The sequence below is a fragment of the Sinohyriopsis cumingii genome, chromosome 11, assembly GCF_028554795.1.
Source record: "Sinohyriopsis cumingii isolate HCF-2022 chromosome 11, ASM2855479v2, whole genome shotgun sequence".
Lineage (NCBI taxonomy): Eukaryota > Metazoa > Mollusca > Bivalvia > Unionida > Unionidae > Sinohyriopsis > Sinohyriopsis cumingii.
The window spans coordinates 96825360-96843925 of NC_142971.1; the positions used below are offsets into that span (position 1 = coordinate 96825360).

General features: G+C 35.0%; 1 protein-coding gene across 1 annotated transcript in view; it reads right to left on the reverse strand.

The window, feature by feature from the left end:
• Positions 1-2617: 2617 nt before the first annotated feature.
• LOC149789074 (hepatocyte growth factor receptor-like) overlaps positions 2618-18566 on the reverse strand; it is an 84317-nt gene continuing 68368 nt past the window's right edge. Inside the window, exons 17-20 of the mRNA XM_089975256.1 lie at positions 16346-16455; positions 15751-15913; positions 15276-15412; positions 2618-8829 (exon numbers count right to left, since the gene is read on the reverse strand). Coding sequence (XP_089831382.1) covers positions 8634-8829; positions 15276-15412; positions 15751-15913; positions 16346-16455 — 606 coding nt within the window. The 3' untranslated portion in view covers positions 2618-8633. The remainder of the gene's footprint in view (positions 8830-15275; positions 15413-15750; positions 15914-16345; positions 16456-18566) is intronic.

Sequence of the window (18566 nt, forward strand, 5' to 3'; positions counted from 1 at the left end):
AGGATTATCTTTTTGATGAAGTCCATTGTCACCAGCACTGTCGGTGTCTACATTACATGCATCTGAACAGGTTTAACCAGAGCCTATTTACGCCAAAAGCGAGATGTTATATACTAGCTTGGCTTCCTGCTTCAAGGAAACAATGTATACAGCCCGCGATTTAACGGTGTCAATGTTCATTTCACCAATGACACGTTGGCTTAAATTAGTTTCAGGAACACTGTGCAACCTTGGCCCCTTTATAACTGGCATTATATTCCCATTCAGCATATATGTATGCTTTAATATTGTTTTAGCATCTAGGTAATAACAACGATAGTATCGATGCAGTTTTCTGCCATTCTGAAAATTGTGGAAAACGGCGTATAATGCCTTTATGACAAGGTTTGAAAAGTTTAATAATATTTCTCTCTAATATTATTGAAACGTTGATTAATCAAAAGTGAAAGCTAGCTGCAGTGCATGTTTCATGCCTATTTCAGTCTTGTAACTTTTCGTAAAGGTATTCTATAGAGAGGTGCAAAAGCTGTGTGTGCCTCATACTGTCAACCACTGTGTTGTGCGATAGCAATTACGCCAAATATCTCAATTACAACAGGTATTATTTCTTACATAGTTTATTTTGTTAGTGAACGGCACAGACGTTTCGGAACATGCTCGTCTCTCTCCTATGCGAGTTGATGACGAAGCAACACCTCTATAGATATGTGAAAAAGGTTCTTATAAATTGATAGATATTGAAAATAGCACTCTATGACCTTTCAACTATCAGTCTCATACGTGTACTTTAAACTTTAAGTCATTTGGTTTCAATAGTCTGAAACTATTGCTTACGCTGTTGTTAGTGATCATCTAGTCATTGTGACCTCAAAGAATTTTTTATGATGCAATGACAACCATTGCTTTGGGGCAGTTCAGTTTAGTAATTAGGAAATCATAACACTTTGGATATTCAGTTCGAGTGATGTGAGATTTCTATGTCGACCAATCATAAAAAGGTTTTTATATGTAACGTCATGTTTGACTGGTTGAAAATGAAAACTCAAGCTTAGCAGTTTATGTGTTTTAGGTCTTGTGTCTCCGTCATAAGCCCTCTACGAGTTCGTGGTTGTTCAATAGGCCCAATTAGTATGGTAAAAGGCAACTAACGAGACCAAGAGCTGTATGGGTCAGTAGTTAGATGCCCGACTCCTGACTGAAATAATGCAGATTCAAATCCTACCATTGAATCAGACCTAGACGATTACCGTGGCACGTCCTGTAGCAAGGCCGATTGGCTCGGCACTAAATACACTTTTTTTGTTGATGTGACATAACACACCAAAAACCCACAAAGATTTGCCATAAAACGTTGTTCAACGCTTTGATCAATAAGCGGTTATTGCAGACCCAATAATAATTCAGCCTATCGAAATGTATAAATGCAATTATTTGATTGGTCAGAATACTATGAAGTAAGGTTTAGAATAAAATTTTATGACGAAGGACTTTACATTTTCCAACTGACATGTATGTCTCGTGTCGTGTCTTCGCGTGATTCCGTTTGACCAATGAAGACACACGGGACTTGTATGAGGTGGGTGTAACGTGCGCCTGTTCGAAGAGCATCCATTATGAACAAACGCTAGGGGTCTCGATAACGGACAGTGATACTGATATCGTGTTTTGTATCAATCAAAATGTATCTTTGATTGTTTTTTTTCTCGGCCTCGGTTGCTATAAAAACAATTAAATATGGAATAAATTTTAACACTAGACAGTGCAAAAGCGTCAGGCTTGATTTACATATCGTAAAAGTGGCAGGTTAGTTAGATACAATACAGAAGAGGTAGGTTAGCTGGACCTGGGGTAAAAGTGGCAAACTAGGTGGACACAGTGTATATGTGGTATAATAGACAACATGAAGAAATGGACAGGTCATTTGGACGTAGTGTATCAGTGGGAGGTTAGTTGATCGTAATGTACAAGTGGTGTGTATTTAGAAGTAGTTGGATAGTCAGACACGGTGTAAATGTGTACATTTTGTTGGACATGATATTAAATTGGCATGATAGTTAGACACACTGTAGAAGTTGTTGTTAATGTTGGGTTTAACGCCATTTTTCAGCACACGATAGGATATACATGGCGGCCAGTATTAATGGTGGAGGAAGAACCCAGGGAAAACCCGGAAAGAACCACCGACCCACGATAAGCTACTGGCAGGCTTTCTCACATACCCACATTGGCTGAATCCGAGACTCGAACCCACGCAGACAGAGGTGAGATGGCAGTGATCCGTAACGGAGAGCGCTTCAGACCACTCGGCCACTCGGGGGCCCCCACTGTAGAAGTGACAGGATAGTTAGGAACAATGTAGAAATGGCAGGATAGTTAGGAACAATGTAGAAATGGCAGGATAGTTAGGAACAATGTAGAAATGGCAGGATAGTTAGAAACAATGTAGAAATGGCAGGATAGTTAGAAACAATGTAGAAATGGCAGGATAGTTAGAAACAATGTAGAAATGGCAGGATAGTTAGACACACTGCATAAGTGGAAATGGTAGTATAGTTAGATATGTGCACTTGCACGAAGCATACTTTCAACTTCAACCAAAATAAGTCGATGATTTAGGTGACATTTTGTATTGCATTATTTAATATGGAAAACGTCTGCACTTGTTTCGTATATTACATAAATGAAAAGGACTTATTTACAAATAAACATTTTAATTTCTGACATATCTATCCATCTTCTCCATATGACACATTTCCATCTACACCAAATAATAGCGAACAGTCCATTACGTTAGTTGTTAAATTGTTAAATGGTGAACACAACTGTGGTGTGAAGACATTACATATTCGAGGACAATTTTTTAAAAATAAATTAACCTTTCTCCTGAAAATATGATTATATATTTTGTGAGACTTTTTAATAGTATTGTGTATAGTTGGAACTATAAAACAAGGAACAATGGCTATTCAATTGCATTTCTGTACAAGAATCTTGATAAATATCATAAATATCATAACTTACGCCAAAAGGCAAAGGAATAAGCATACAACTCAGTCAATTATCTAACTACTAATGATCTTTTTATAATATACCTATAAAAATATGCAAGAGACAAATGCAAAAATGAATCCCCCTTTTTGACTTCCATTCTTCTGTACTGTTTGTTGATGTTGATTAAAAGCGTTTACTGCGCTTTCTACGCAAATAATTTTATGTCTTTCATTTCAAAGTTATGCGACATTTCATGACACAAATAACTGTAAATTTTTTTAGTTTTTTTTAAGTATAGCAAACTTTCATGCTACAAATAACTGCATATGTCGTTCATCTGAAAGTAAAGCGAACTTTAATGGTACATTAATATTTGTATCTAGCACATATAAAGTTACACTACAAGAAACAAGGTAAATGAATGAATGCCGTATTCCAAAGTAAATACACAAGCGCAGATTTGTCATTACACAACAACATCATTATTAATGCGCACATAACTCCGCCCAGATAAATTTGAACTTAGTCGCGCGCTCGACATAACTTTCGAAAGAAAATGGCGTGTCTAGTTAAAATTGAAATTTGCAGTCATATTGTGAATGAATGCGCACTGCAACAATTTTTCCATTTGATCTGGAATGAATATATTTTGGTATTCTGTTTCGATTCGACGAAAGTTTGTGATTTTGGACGCGATTCATCTGTGGAAATTATACATGAAGTACATCGGATTGAAGCGGCGCGGGAGAAGCGTGTTTGCATCTGCAAATGTGTTTCTGTTTCTGTCACTGAATGTTTGAAATCATAATGTGGGGAAACTATGAAGTCTTTTAATTGCAATTATCAAAAAGACGCTATGGAATTTAATGCTTATTTCATTTTGAGTGCAGTAAGGAGGATGCAAATGCACTTAGCATCGAAATTACAGCACAATTTCGAAATGTGTAATCCAGATTGAAAACCTGACATGGCTCATCTGATTCGGATTTGCAGAATTAAGAAAATACATTTTGAGGAAATTCAGAATGTAAAACTGTAAGTATATTTTATTTTGCCATTCTTATCACCAGCTAAAGAAGAGAGTATATGGTTTGTCACTTGTATTTTATTTGTAAGGACATTATCTTGCGTCTGATATATACTCTAGCTAGTCTAAATCCGTAACATTGTATCAACGCAGATTGTGCCAAAACAGCTGGTATGTGGCAATCCCGAAACATCTGTTTTAGTTCATTCAGAAACAAATTTAAACAACCACAACGTAAATAGCCTCCTACGCGAGTGTACATGATTTGTGTACAAATCGAAAGTGCTGGCGTCTGCGTCCATTGTTTGTTTAGAATATAAAGCAGTTCCTTTATGCACGTAAATGCTATATGTGTATTGTCGCGCGAGTTCAGTATCGGGTAACACTGTACGATTCTGACAATGTAAAGTTAACGGAGAAAAAATGAGCATATAATAATAGTTATTCTTTGAAACAGACAATGTCGGACCGGCAGTTAATTATAGTTATTCTATGAAATAGACTATGTCAGACCGGCAGTTAATTATAGTTATTCTATGAAATAGACTATGTCACACCGGCAGTTAATTATATTTATTCTATGAAATAGACTATGTCAGATCGGCAGTTAATTATAGTTATTCTATAAAATAGACTATGTCAGACATACGTTAAACAGCTTGGCCTCTGTAGGCAGTCAGCGTATCACTACTTCGATTGCATAATACATAAATTGTAAATGAACGTTTTCTGTAGACTTTCATGATCTACCTCATGCTGCTCAGGAGGCACAACATGTGTTTTCTTCAATCAAAGGATCACCGAGTTCTCTCAAAAAGAAGTAAATGAAGTAATGCAAAATAAACAATGGTCAATCTGAATATTTAAATGCATCCAGGCATTTGATGGCTAGAGAAACTCAATTTTTCACCTTAATAAAAAATGGCATATTTCAATTGCTATAAAAAGGTGACTGATGAACTTGCAACTGGGTGTGTAATACATTTTTTCTTCGACTTGACAACCTTACACTAAAAATACGTCGGTAACAACGCATATTTAAAATAATAGATAAAAACAATCCCACGATGATCAGAGGTAAATGATAACCTTGTTGATGGAATGCATATCGTCAAAGTGTGACACAGCTGACTCGAAACTTGGGATGCTTGAGTTCTTTAATCTCTGATCTTTTGTGTTTATTAATCCTGTAATTACTTAAGATTATTCACCACGCTCTGGTTATAAATCGGACGTATATGCGCTTTCATTCTATTCATCCAACCACCCGTCTGTCTCTTTGCTCGTCTTTCTATCCGACAAATGTTTAGATTGATGATCAGGATTTAATACACATTTTCCACAAGTCTTATGCAGGTATAACCCATCTCCTGTTTCAACCTCTGTTTCAATTATTCATTGTATGTTATGCATCATCCTTTTCTCTGCTACTCCTCCATAAACCTTATTTAATAGTTTTGCATCGCTATTCTGACCGAAGAGTTTCTTTGGATCTCCAAAAGCTGAATTAAGTATATAATTTTAAGTTAATTTTCCTTATATATTCTACTTAATATTGCCCATTGTGTTATTTCAACTTTACAATTATCTATGCTCCAACAGGCAGTAAATCTAATTACCGAACTACGAAAGAAAGGTCACATGAAAGTGAGAATGGTTTCATATTAACTGCTACAGTTTGTTGGCTTGTACAAAACATATAACATGTTAATTTATTAATTAAAAGTTCTTTTTTATTGCTATATGTCCATTTTCATGCGCTAAGCGGATTCTACAGGACGCGGTTATAGTCATTTACCAATATATCAGATCAGTACCAATGTTTCTGAATATAAATATGGCATAGATGAATGGGTTTTCCTATTTCCAAAAACAGACATATTGGAAAGCTGATAGTTAACATTTGTAAATGCTTGACATACTTTCTGTAAAACTGTGACAAAATCTATTTAGAGTTGAGTGTTTTACCCCTCTTCTAGAAGTCGTTTGGCACTTGTTTCTTTTTTTAGTTTATAAGAGGCAGATTTATACAATTACAGTACTATTTTGCAAACCTGGTAATATCATGTTAAGTGCTTTTTAGAACTCCTTTAATAGTTTTGTTGCCTTTATAATGATAGCGGCCGGCAGATAGGCATACAGTTTAAGATGCTTATTTTAAAGTTAGTCGAATTTCCTTTGGCGATTTTGAAGTTGTTTATAAGTTTTTTAAGTTTTTAATAACAGCGGCTATATGGACGTCGGGTTGACATCATCAATACAAACTTAAAAGGCCTTTATGCCAGGCTGCTTTCTGTAAGCTTTGAATTATATTGAGTGGGGTTTTTTAAATGGTCCCTTATACGGTTTGCTTTTATACAGCGGCATTTATTTGGTGGTCAATCTCGTTTTTGTTAACCTTTAGAGCCTTACTATAGGATATTCTCCACCAAATTTTCTTAAAAATGCTTTAATGGTTTCGGAGAAGATATTGAACTAGTATATATAGACAGACGAAGGACGCAAAGCTATGCATAACACTTTCTCACCTTCCACAAAACGTGGAACATGGACAAATATGACACGAGTTATTAACATTCAAAATCGATGAAGTGATGTCCCTTTCATTTTAGAAGATACAGTGTTCAGAGGAAGACAGTGTGTCAGTGATCTGTTCTCGACATGTTTGACTTAATATTTGATTAATTGGGTGGGGAAAAATTATAAAAGATTTCATAAATCGAAATCGAAATTTTGAAATAATTAAGCATTCCATAATTGCATTCCTATCACAGATGGCTTTTAAACGGAAAAGAAGGTGCGAAGAAGTATATTCAAGAAACAAACTTAAAACAGCCATTGATAGCAAAAATAGTCGAACACAGATATACAATTGTAGGCAAACTTTTAACTTGGGTTAATAACATATGAATTGCTAAGTAATGACATCAAAAAAAACTGTAAATTTTAGCAGCGAGCATACATATCAATGTGGTGCCTATTAGCTAATAATCCCAAGCACCTCAAATATTTCCTTTTTGTATTTCGGATGAGCATTATCCCGACCGGTAAATACAAAGTGAATCGTGAAATTTTAAAATCGATTTTCGTTTTGTCAACACTATACATCATTTGCAATGTTAATTAGCAGGAACACCCATTATTACTCGTATTCTGGGACTGGTTCCGTTTTAGGGTCATTATTGACTTCACCCGAGAGAAACAAATATCGTCCCATGAAAAGATGATCAATGGTTAATCAATTAATATATTACACAAAATAAAATATAGATACGTAAGCTAGTGAGTCGGCAATAACTGTCAGGGAATTATTAAGTAGACTGATACTTCATGAAAACATGCAATATTTAAGCAAATGAGAAAGCGTTAACATAAATTTGTTTTTGTCTTCCTGTAACTTACCGGTTATTTGTTTAATTTATTATATTACTTACACATAATTTAAAACCTATCATGACATAAACTCTAGGCATTTTTCTGCCAGCTTTGGCGATGGAGGTACATTTTGTCCGGCCGGATTTTTTATATAATTTATAACACTGTAACAAACATGTGTAATTCATCCAGCAATTTAGGCGGAAGGAAAAATAGGCCGAAATATCAATTGACTTTAAAGATGCCTGTATCATAACCTGTATCATAAAGCCTTGGAAAAATATTATCCAAAAAACTAAAATGTGCCTGGAAATAAGTGTTGGTGAAGGTGAATAGGCAATAAACCGTATAATTAAATACAGCAAACATTCTTAGAAACAACATAGTTATTATGTGAGCAAATGTTAAATAACTGTCGTTCTTTTCTTGCCGCATAGCATCGTTATGGTATGTTGTCATGAATGGAAAAATGAAACTAATGAAATATACAGTTGTTTCATTTTTACCATTGTAAATGTTCAATGCGTGTCTTCGTTTGCACCATTTAAACATATTTGCCGTTTTGTTTTTTATCTATCAAGCAAGGAGAGACCACAACAAAATAGTAAAGGGTTTGAACATTTCTTACATTAATGAGAGCTCTACCAGAATGCACTATCGCGCGGTAATGTTATGTGAATAATGTTTTACAGTTCTGGAAAAAGGTAAATAATCCCCCTCCCAATATCTTTACTCTCTAAACGATTTCATATAATCATGCCAGTTAATCTATCTTGACATCGTCTAATCAAATGGTCTTTGACCAATACAATGTGACACCGTCTAATCCCATGAACTTGACCAATACAATTGGTTGATCCTACGACCTTTGACCAATACAATGTGACACCGCCTAATCAAATGAACTTTGAAAAATATAAGCACTATCTACTTTGGCTGGCGTAAGTAATTATATGACATAACAATGCTGGTCCGATTGTAATGGGGTAAGTAATTATATGACATAACAACACTGGTCCGATTGTGGTGTTTGTCCCATAAACAGGACCGAAATACATGAAGTATATAATCACTCTGATTATACACAACTCAACACATTGCAGAGGTAACGTGCTAAATTGTCAGATCTTACAAGTTTGTTTTTTTTTAAATCAGCAAGTCTGGAAAATTTGATTAGTTTAAGCAGGAGACAAAACTCTTATCCAACTGATCGTTGGTTGGATCAGAACACACTCTCCATCTATTGCTTGAATTTCACGCTAAGTTCCCTGCAGATTCCAGTATTAACATACGTTGTCTCAGGATTTGAAATACTCCCTTTTCTACAGCTTCGTTCGACCAGCCTTTGTACCATGTCTGGTATTTCATAAGAAAGAATGCCGAATGTGGGCCGGTTACTTGGTTCCCAGCTCCAACACCTCAGCATTAACTGGTACCTGTAATATATAATTAATAGTTAGATAATCTATGAAATTTATTAAATCTATTTAATGTTAAAATGTGCCATCATTATTTAACGGCTTTCATAAATTTCATACATCAGTGCAGACATTCTGTAGTAAAGTAATGCAAGTAGAGGGTCAACTATTTCGTAGAAAGATAACAAGAAGATTACTGACAGACCAAGCTTATGACTTCAAAAGAATTTTACCCCAGAAAACCTCGAAATATCAAAATCAAACAAAGCAAAACAATGTTGTTTTTTTCATAGCACACAAATGCGCCTCAATCCCGTCTTTGCTATAAGAGAGTGTTAACCTCAGATAACATGCACGACAGGTAGACGACTGGTGAGAGCACGGGGCCATAGGGGACTTTAAAATGGGGAAGACTTCGCAGATCACGGTCCACACAATACACAAGACAAAGATTATTGACATATTAAGTAAATACCAGCTTTCTCATTAGCCATCAACTAATTGTTTGATGACTTTCCTTGCTACTGCATAGAAACAAAAACACAATTGAAGACGAGGCCACTTACTCAATTTTTTTTTTGTTTAATATGGTAGTCCGTAAGCGCACAGTACTTTACTAGCAAAACGCTACCATACTAACGTAACATTTTAAACATTACGCCTGAGATAAATGAAGATGATACAATGTTCCAATAGTGTCGCGTTAGAAGAATTCATTCAAACAGGATATAAATAATAATAGTAACAATATAGATAAATACAATGGTATTGTGATATATTGCAGCGCATGACCGCAATACACGGGATTAAGCTCACTATGTCAGTCGGAACTTGTACTTTTGACAATTTATGACAAGGTTTGGATGATTGCGAGTGGAATTAGAGGTGGCATTAATGACTGTCTTCCTGGTGATGATGCGAAAATAAAATGAGATGGTGATTCAAAAGGCCAAGGTCACAAGGTGCAGACAGAGTCCGGTCAAGGTCAAACATTTTTTAAATGTATTTTGACACTCACACTTTATCTGTCAGAGCAATTCAGATGGGCGAGTGACGAACATACTGTTGTTCAAGAAAATCGTTCTAAACTTCACTTATGTTAGTGAAGCTGGATGAGTTTAAAAAGAGGATTTGGTGATATCAACATATTTGCATTACCATATCAGGAACCACCCCTTGCTCCAAGGGTGCTTGTTCCAGACAAAACTGATCTATCCCCTTTTAAAAGAATTTGATAAATTATCACAATGTTGTAACAAAAACAGCTATTATTACAACTAAATTATCACAATGATGCAACAAAAACAGCTCGATTAGTACATTGGTGTAAAAGCAGCTACTATTATAGCAATTGCATTGGTGTAAAATAACAACTATTATTACATCTAATTATTACAATGGTGCAAGAAAAACAGCTACTACTACATCAAATTATTACAATGATGTGACAATAACAGTTATTGTTACATCTAATTATTACAATAGTGTAAGAAAAATAACTATTATTGCAACAATTTCAATAATTATGTCAATATTTGCTTTCTCTATAAAAATAACAAGTACTATTTTCCTACTACCCCACCTTCTACACAACTCCGCTTATTCCCACGATTCCACATAAGTAACCAACGCCAACAGTTGAATCATTTTTTGACATGACCAAACAATGACTAAAATCTTAGTCCGGTCCTTTAAATAGTACAAGTTTTGCTTGACCTGCAAGTTTTAATTCTGTCCTTTTCAATGCGATCTTATTATCATATATGTCAAATAAAATAAACTTGTTTTCGTTCAAACTAAAGCATCTCATCTTGCTTGAAAATTCTCTATTTGTTTGTTCTTTCACCATTTATGTTTATAGAATAAACAATTTATTATAAACGATTTATTATATCCCTTGCATTTCATGAGTACCTACTTTGTTCCTTGCATTTCATGAGTACCTACTTTGTTCCTTGCATTTCATGAGTACCTACTTTGTTCCTTGCATTTCATGAGTACCTACTTTGTTTCTTGCATTTCATGAGTACGTACTTTGTTCCTTGCAAAAGTTTTTTCTTCGAAATCTATTCAGTATTCTATGCTCATCGTGTTTGTCATATATCTGTAAGATCGATAACTCTTGCTCATAACAAATGCCATCTATTTTTTCTTCTTTGAAGTCTTCCAATAGTAAATAACATGATTTAGTAGTATGCCTTGCCTGATTTTGAATATTTCCTCAGTAAATTTAAAAGGTATCCATCTGAAAATATTGTGTTCAGTTTTGAAATTTGACCAGTTCACTACTCTTTAGTTCAGAGTTCCATGCATATAAGTTCTTAGATAACCGAATATATTAATTCAAACTACGGATCAGGTTTTTCTTGGCTCGTTTTAATGAAATATATATCGATTGATGTTGTAGTGAGAGTGATTGCATCATTTAATTATCTTTGGTAAATTGTCATTACATTTTATCTGGTTTAGTTTTGAGTAACATGCTTCTACATTCTAGTCTTCGGAGTTCTGATAAACCATTCAGCTACCTTTGTTCTAATCTGCGTATGTTGAAATGTACTTTTTATTTTGCTTTTCTATCAAATTCCTAACTCTATTGTTGTAAATTATTTCCCCTTGTTCAACAGTATACTACCAGCCAGTATCTCTTTTAAAATGTCTGTATGTCAGTGAAAGTGTCGTTTATGCACTTAGCCCTGTTGGTTTTTGCTCTTTCAGTCCATGCGTATTTTGGAATAGAATATTCTATCATCGTAAAGACGTATTTGCAATATCCATAATGTCTGCTTGAGACAGGTCATCCATCTGAGCATTATAGACCCGTCTGTAGGGAAACATTTCAGCTTGTTTGTTCAGTGGATATGTACATAACTGGGGTAAACGTTCTTTCAATAATTACACTTGGTAATGTTTTATTTTGCTATAACCTTCCCAGAAGTCATTGAGGTTTGTGTAAACAGTTATACTTTAATGACCATAGTATAGATATTCTAAATAATTATCTTGCCCTGCATAAGTCTACGACTTGAACCATTTATAACGGAATTAATGCATGCCATTTATAACGGATTGAAAGCATGCCATTTATAACGGAATGATAGCATGCCATTTATAACGGATTGAAAGCATGCCATTTATAACGGAATGAAAGTACGCCATTTATAACGGAACGAAAGCATGCAAAAACATATTTTGACGTGACTGACTTGCTAACATAACATCCGTATAGAAATGGTACTTTTATTTTCAAAAATGTTCAATATTTGCTTCAATCCTGTAAAACATATGAATTAGCCTAGATGGAGGTCAAATTTGCCATTCATGTGGTTGATTAAAAAACAGCTACTTTACAAAGTGAGTCTCCTGTGCAGTTGGAATCTAGCTTTGTTTCCTCAAATTCTACCTCTGCTAGTTAAGAATCGTTATAGATAGATTGACCTTGTAAAGGTCATGTGATCTTTTAGTTGTGCCTTAAATTTAGATGAACATAAATGCGTGCATTTGTGTATTTATCCACTTCAAAATAAAAATTCACGCTGCACAGTTTGGCTCATCCTCCACTCCAGATTGTTGATTCCAATCTCTGTGTTGAAACATATATATATTTATGTTTCAAATAGTTTGATTCGCTTTATTCGTTCAACGGCGCTTTTAACACATTATTTGATTTATCCTGCCAATGAAGTGAGACAAGTATCTTTCCCAAGAATGATGAGGCAAAAGACCCGAGCAAATGAGGCAAGTTGACTTGAACGCTGTTTAGTATCACATCTAACTTGCAACAAACTTGAATCTCATGCAAACTTACAAACAAACACTCGTTATATTTTGATAGTAAGATTCTTGCTTATACGTTGGACTCTTGTGCTTTAGTAGTAAGTTAACGTCTAGTTCTGGACCAAATATTGATGTTGTTGTTGTTGTTGTTGTGGGGTTTAACACCATTTTTTCAGCACACGATAAGCTATGCATGGCGGCCAGCATTAATGATGGAGGAAGAACCCGGGAAAACCCTGGGAAAAACTACCGACCCAAGAGAAGCTACTGGCAAGCTTTCTCACATACCCACATTAGCCGAATCCGAGACTCGAACCTACGCAGACGGAGATGAGATGGCAGTGATCCGTTACGGAGAGCGCTTTAGACCACTCGGCCACTCGGGGCCCACCAAATATTGAAAAATACAGTACAAGCGGTAGTGGCTTCTATCTCTAAAGCGTCCTTTGTTTTTATCCAGTAGGAAGGAAAGTATTAGGGGACAATGGAAGAGCTGGTATTTGAATTAAAAGGACAATTATTTTTATTTTTATTTGGTATGCGTGGCCCAAACCCAAGCACACCAAATGGAGTGTACTATTTTAAATTTCACTAGTGGCTTTGTTACATCAGCCATCAGCTAATTACAAAGTTTCACAATCCTGCAGCCGATGGTGGACAGGCGAATAGCGTACATACAAAACATAATTAAAATCAATGAAACCTGGAATGTAAGTCACACTGACCTACTTTATGATGAACGGCATTAAACTCATCATTACACATTTAAACAAAAATGTAAAAGAACATGCAGTTACACTCAAAACATAAGGAAGGTGTGACGGACGGACAAAGTTACACAGTATGCCCTATTAACATTTGTGGTGTTGCAAAAGAATAAAACGCATTTTCAATACATACATCGTCTTAGTTGTGACCATACTCATTTTGAATTATCAGACTTTCTAAACGGGCTAATTGAGCGGAGTTGTAAAATCATGTGTGAGATGATGACAAAAATGCACTCATATTTCACCTGGCAGTTTTAGTTTTCCTGCCGTGATTTTCGTGCGTTAGAATTCTCAGGTAAATCTGAATCTGATTGAGATAATGGTTTTATAATCTAGGGATATTGTCCAACTAAGACCCATAATTTACATCTAAATCACATATCTCTTAAGTTGCAAATAATACTGCTATAGACTAGTCTACTTATCTTTTGAACACTACTGATAACGACACGGATATCACATATCTGTTTACATCACATGTATCTCTTAAATTGCTAGTGATAATGGTATGGTCATCGCATATCTGTGTAATGGCTGGTGATAATTACATCACATGTATCTCTTAAATTGCTAGTGATAATGGTATGGTCATCGCATATCTGTGTAATGGCTGGTGATAATTACAACACATGTATCTCTTAAATTGCTAGTGATAATGGCATGGTCATCGCATATCTATGTAATGGCTGGTGATAATTACATCACATGTATCTCTGATAATGCTAGACACAATGACATCAGAATTAATACTCCGGTTACTTGCTCCTGTGAAAATTGCTGAAAGTTTTTTTTTAATTTTTAACCTTTTTAGTTGATACAACAAAGATTTCTAAAACTCAATATCCCAAAAATATCAAAGCGATTTTCTTGAAAAGTTTTCAAATTTATAGATTATTCATTTAGGAACCATAGCCGTAATGGACAGAATGGGTTCCATCGAAGCTGTGTTGTATTAGGGTTAGAATGGACAGAATGGGTTTCATCGAAGCTGTGTTGTGTTAGGGTTAGAATGAACAGAATGGGTTCCATCGAAGCTGTGTTGTGTTAGGGTTAGAATGGACAGAATGGGTTCCATCGAAGCTGTTTTGTTTTGTGGAGTTATATATTTATGTTTCTTATGATGTTATGTATATGAATATTTTTGTAATTCCTGGTACATGATTTTATCTAATTTAATTTTTATTCATGGCCATAAATTATAGTAATTATCTTCAGTTAGATTCTGCCTACTTGACTAGGGTCTGTTTTTAGAATATCTAGAGCGCAAAACTACATAGGATCTATAAATAGATGGTTACGTATGTTTTAACAGTTACTAATAATAATCCCAAGAATAAAACTAGTTGAAGACTTTAGGTTAATTTCGCATTGTTATGTTAGGGCTAAGACAGTTGAAGAAATAAGTAATTTCCCATTGGAAAGGCTAGGTCACATCGATAGGTATTTCGAAATATTTATTGAGTAGTATAAGAGTCGTGAAGGGACGTTGTGAAATATAGACGTAATAGAGGATGTATATAAGGAAAGAACTGTTTAGTTGAAATGTAAAGTACTGATTGTTTGGACTATAATATGATTCTGGAACTATTGGGAGTTATTTAAAGGAGTTCTGAAGAATACCATTTTGACAATGTCAGGATTCTTTAGTCACAAACGGAAGAAAGGTACGCACTTTAGAATAATGGAGTGGAAATAATGACGAACTGATTGATTCAGCAGCCGAATATTCTTTCTTCCTTATTCTGGTTATTATCGTAGCATGTTAATGGTCCAGAGAGAGAGAGAGAGTTATGGAGAAATAGGAATAGTCAAAAGACGTACAGAAAAAAGTAGAACAAATTATACTTTAACAGCCTGAATATGAACTATATATATATATATATATATATATATATATATATATATATATATATATACAATTCTTCTGGACAATAGTTTGGCTTATCCAATCTGCGGCCATCTGTCAAGTATCTCAGCATATCCCAGTTGTCGACTCCAGGATATGGGTTAATTCCCCTCGTTATGACTTCCCAAACAACTACACCATAAGACCACTGCAAAAATAATGTAATGTTTTCGTCAATCTAAATGATTTTCATGGCAACGTGATGGTTTAATTCTATGCATTTTCTTTTAAGTTTGCCAGAGAACATTTCTTTTCTTTGAAATTTAAAGATTGGATGTAGTTTAAATTCGAACCTGTAACACATCATCAGTGAAAAGGAAACAAATCAAAATATTATCTTAGAAATAGGCATAATAATATGCAGATTCTCTTTCTCTGCTTAAAATGACTCTTTAACGTTGTGCAAGAGTAGGTCTTATAAAAAATGAATTAAGAAGAACAACAAGGGTTAATTTAAGCAAAGAGAGAGAGAGAGAGAGATCTTACAACATCAGACTGAACTGTGTAGACTCCACGCTCCAAACATTCAGGCGCCATCCATTTGACTGGCAACTTCGTCTGTTTGTTTTCGCAGCTATAATATTCTTTCTCATATATGTCACGTGATAGCCCGAAATCTGCGACCTTCACCTTAAGATTTTCATCCAACCTTGAATAAAAATTCTCATCTTATTTGGAAAGAATGCTCTAGCAAAGTATTACGTGTTTTTCGTTTATAATTTTCCACCTTTACTCAGCAGAAAAGAACATTTTCCGTATCTCATTCCATACCGCAGATATCACAGATTGTAAACAAAACCATACAAATCAAAGAATGAATGACCATAGTTACACTGCAAACAAAAGCCTCATTCATTCTTACATAACAGGCCACTTTTCTTCCTTAACTAAAAATGATGACCCTCATGTGGCACAAAAGGGGATTTAACAAATAACCTGACAAACGATAATTAATTTCACCATTTCTACATTAGGCATCAATATAAGGCACTAAATTTATTTTAGCTAAAAGATAGTCCTTCCTAATCAGATAAAGATGCATTCCTAAAGTATGTATGTATGTATGTATGTATGTATGTACATGCAATTCCTGGCTGCCAAGTCCCTGTGCACGAACTTCAGTTCGGCCAAATAACACATGCCATTGGCAATGTCTGCACAGAACATCATCAAATCTTTCACCATGGGAACCTGCAAAGATTAATAAACGGAGATGCATGTATTTGAAGTGGCCTAGATAAAGAAATTGATATTGCCATACCATGCACCATTGATAGTTCCAGATTATATTCTAGTTGCACTGAATGGGTAAAATGTTAAATTAGTATATCGTGGTTTATACTGGGTATTGATATTTAAGTTTAACCAATGTAATAGACCGTATATTTAATGCGCTTAGACTGAAGTGAATGTAGAGATAAATTACTATCCTAACCTGATGCAGTTAAGCATCCTGGAAATGGAAATTAGGGTCTTCTGATGGTATAGTATAATGGAAATTGTGTCATTCACTACCTTGACATGACTAAGGCAAAGTGAATTTTCAAAAGTAAATTATCACTGTAGTGAGGCATCTTATCATATTTTAAACAAATGTTTCATTATATTAAGCTAATAAAGAACACCTGTTGATAAAGAAATCCAGCAATGATTGACATCTGCTTAAGAATGGCACATTGTCCTGAAGGGCACCTACGTAAGAATGGCACATGGCCATGCAAGACGTATAGGTAAGAATGGCACATGGCCATGCAAGACATCTACGTAAGAATGGCACATTGCCATGCAAGACATATAGGTAAGAATGGCACATTGCCATGAAAGACATATAGGTAAGAATGGCACACTGTCATGAAATACATCTACGTAAGAAAGGCACATTGATTGTCATGAAGGACATCTACGAAAGAATGGCACATTGTTATGAAGGACATCTACAAAAGAATGACACATTGTCATGAAGGACATCTACGAAAGAATGGCACATTGTTATGAAGGACATCTACAAAAGAATGGCACATTGTCAAGAAGGACATCTACGTAAGTATGGCATATTGCCACGAAAGACATATACGTAAGGATGGCACATTGTCATGAAAGACATTTACGTAAGAATGGCACATTGTCATGAAGGACATCTACGTAAAGAATGACGCATTGTCGTGAATAATATCTACGTAAGAATGGCCCATTGCATTAAAATACATCTACGTAAGGATGGCACATTGTCATGAAAGACATCTACGTAAGAAAGGCACGTTGATATGAAGGACATCTACGTAAGAATGGGACATTGCTATGAAAGACATCTGTGTCAGAAGGGCCCATTGTCATGAAGGCCATCTACATAAGATTGGCACATTGTCATCAAGGATATCTACGAAAGGACCACACATTGCCATGAAGAACTTTTGCGTAAGAATGGCACATGGCAATTAAAGACATCTAAGTAAGAATGGCACATGGCAATGAAAGACATCTGCTCATAAAGGATATCTGCTGATATTGTAGAAATACATATAAATGACAGATGCAGTGATTGATCGCTTGATTTATATTTTATATGTTTAACCTTTATTTACATAATATTTGCTCATAAAGAGCAACTTTTATTGTCCTTCAGTGGCCTTTATAGACATATTAGGCTGTAAATTTTACTTAATAAACACCTGACATAAACAAAATGAAAGCTATTATTATAACCTAATCAGAATCGCCAATACCTATTCGATATGTCACAGTGAACTTGCGGAAATATTATGACTGATCTATGAATTTTACCATTTCGAAAATATTCCTTGTTACTTCATTTTTACAAGATTTCAGAAAAAAATTATAAATCTTTTTTTTTTCTCGTAAGCGCACATTTAATAAAGAATATAAAGGGAAACATTATTCAAGATGAGCATCTCTATGCCAATGCTGCTCTGCTGTTCAATATTCGTCGACCCTGATCAACACAGAATATTCACCTGGTGAATAATTTAGACCTTTTGTTACTGTTCTGAGCCTTTGAGAGTTAGGTTTTCTCCTGAGTTTATATTTTCTTTGTATTCGTTCCACTATTTTGTTTTGAAACTCCGGATTAAATGAATTCTGAAAGACTGTTATCTTGTAAAAGTTCTTTGAATATTTACTATAATTTAAATGAGCATAAACATATTGGAAGACACGTGGAAGAACGAACTCCCTGCGGGAGGCTACTGGCTTTCGTAGGTACCAATGATGGTCGAAGAGAAACCCTAATCCACGCGAACATACGTGCGATCCGAATGATCTATACAGTTGAGCTCTTTAGACCA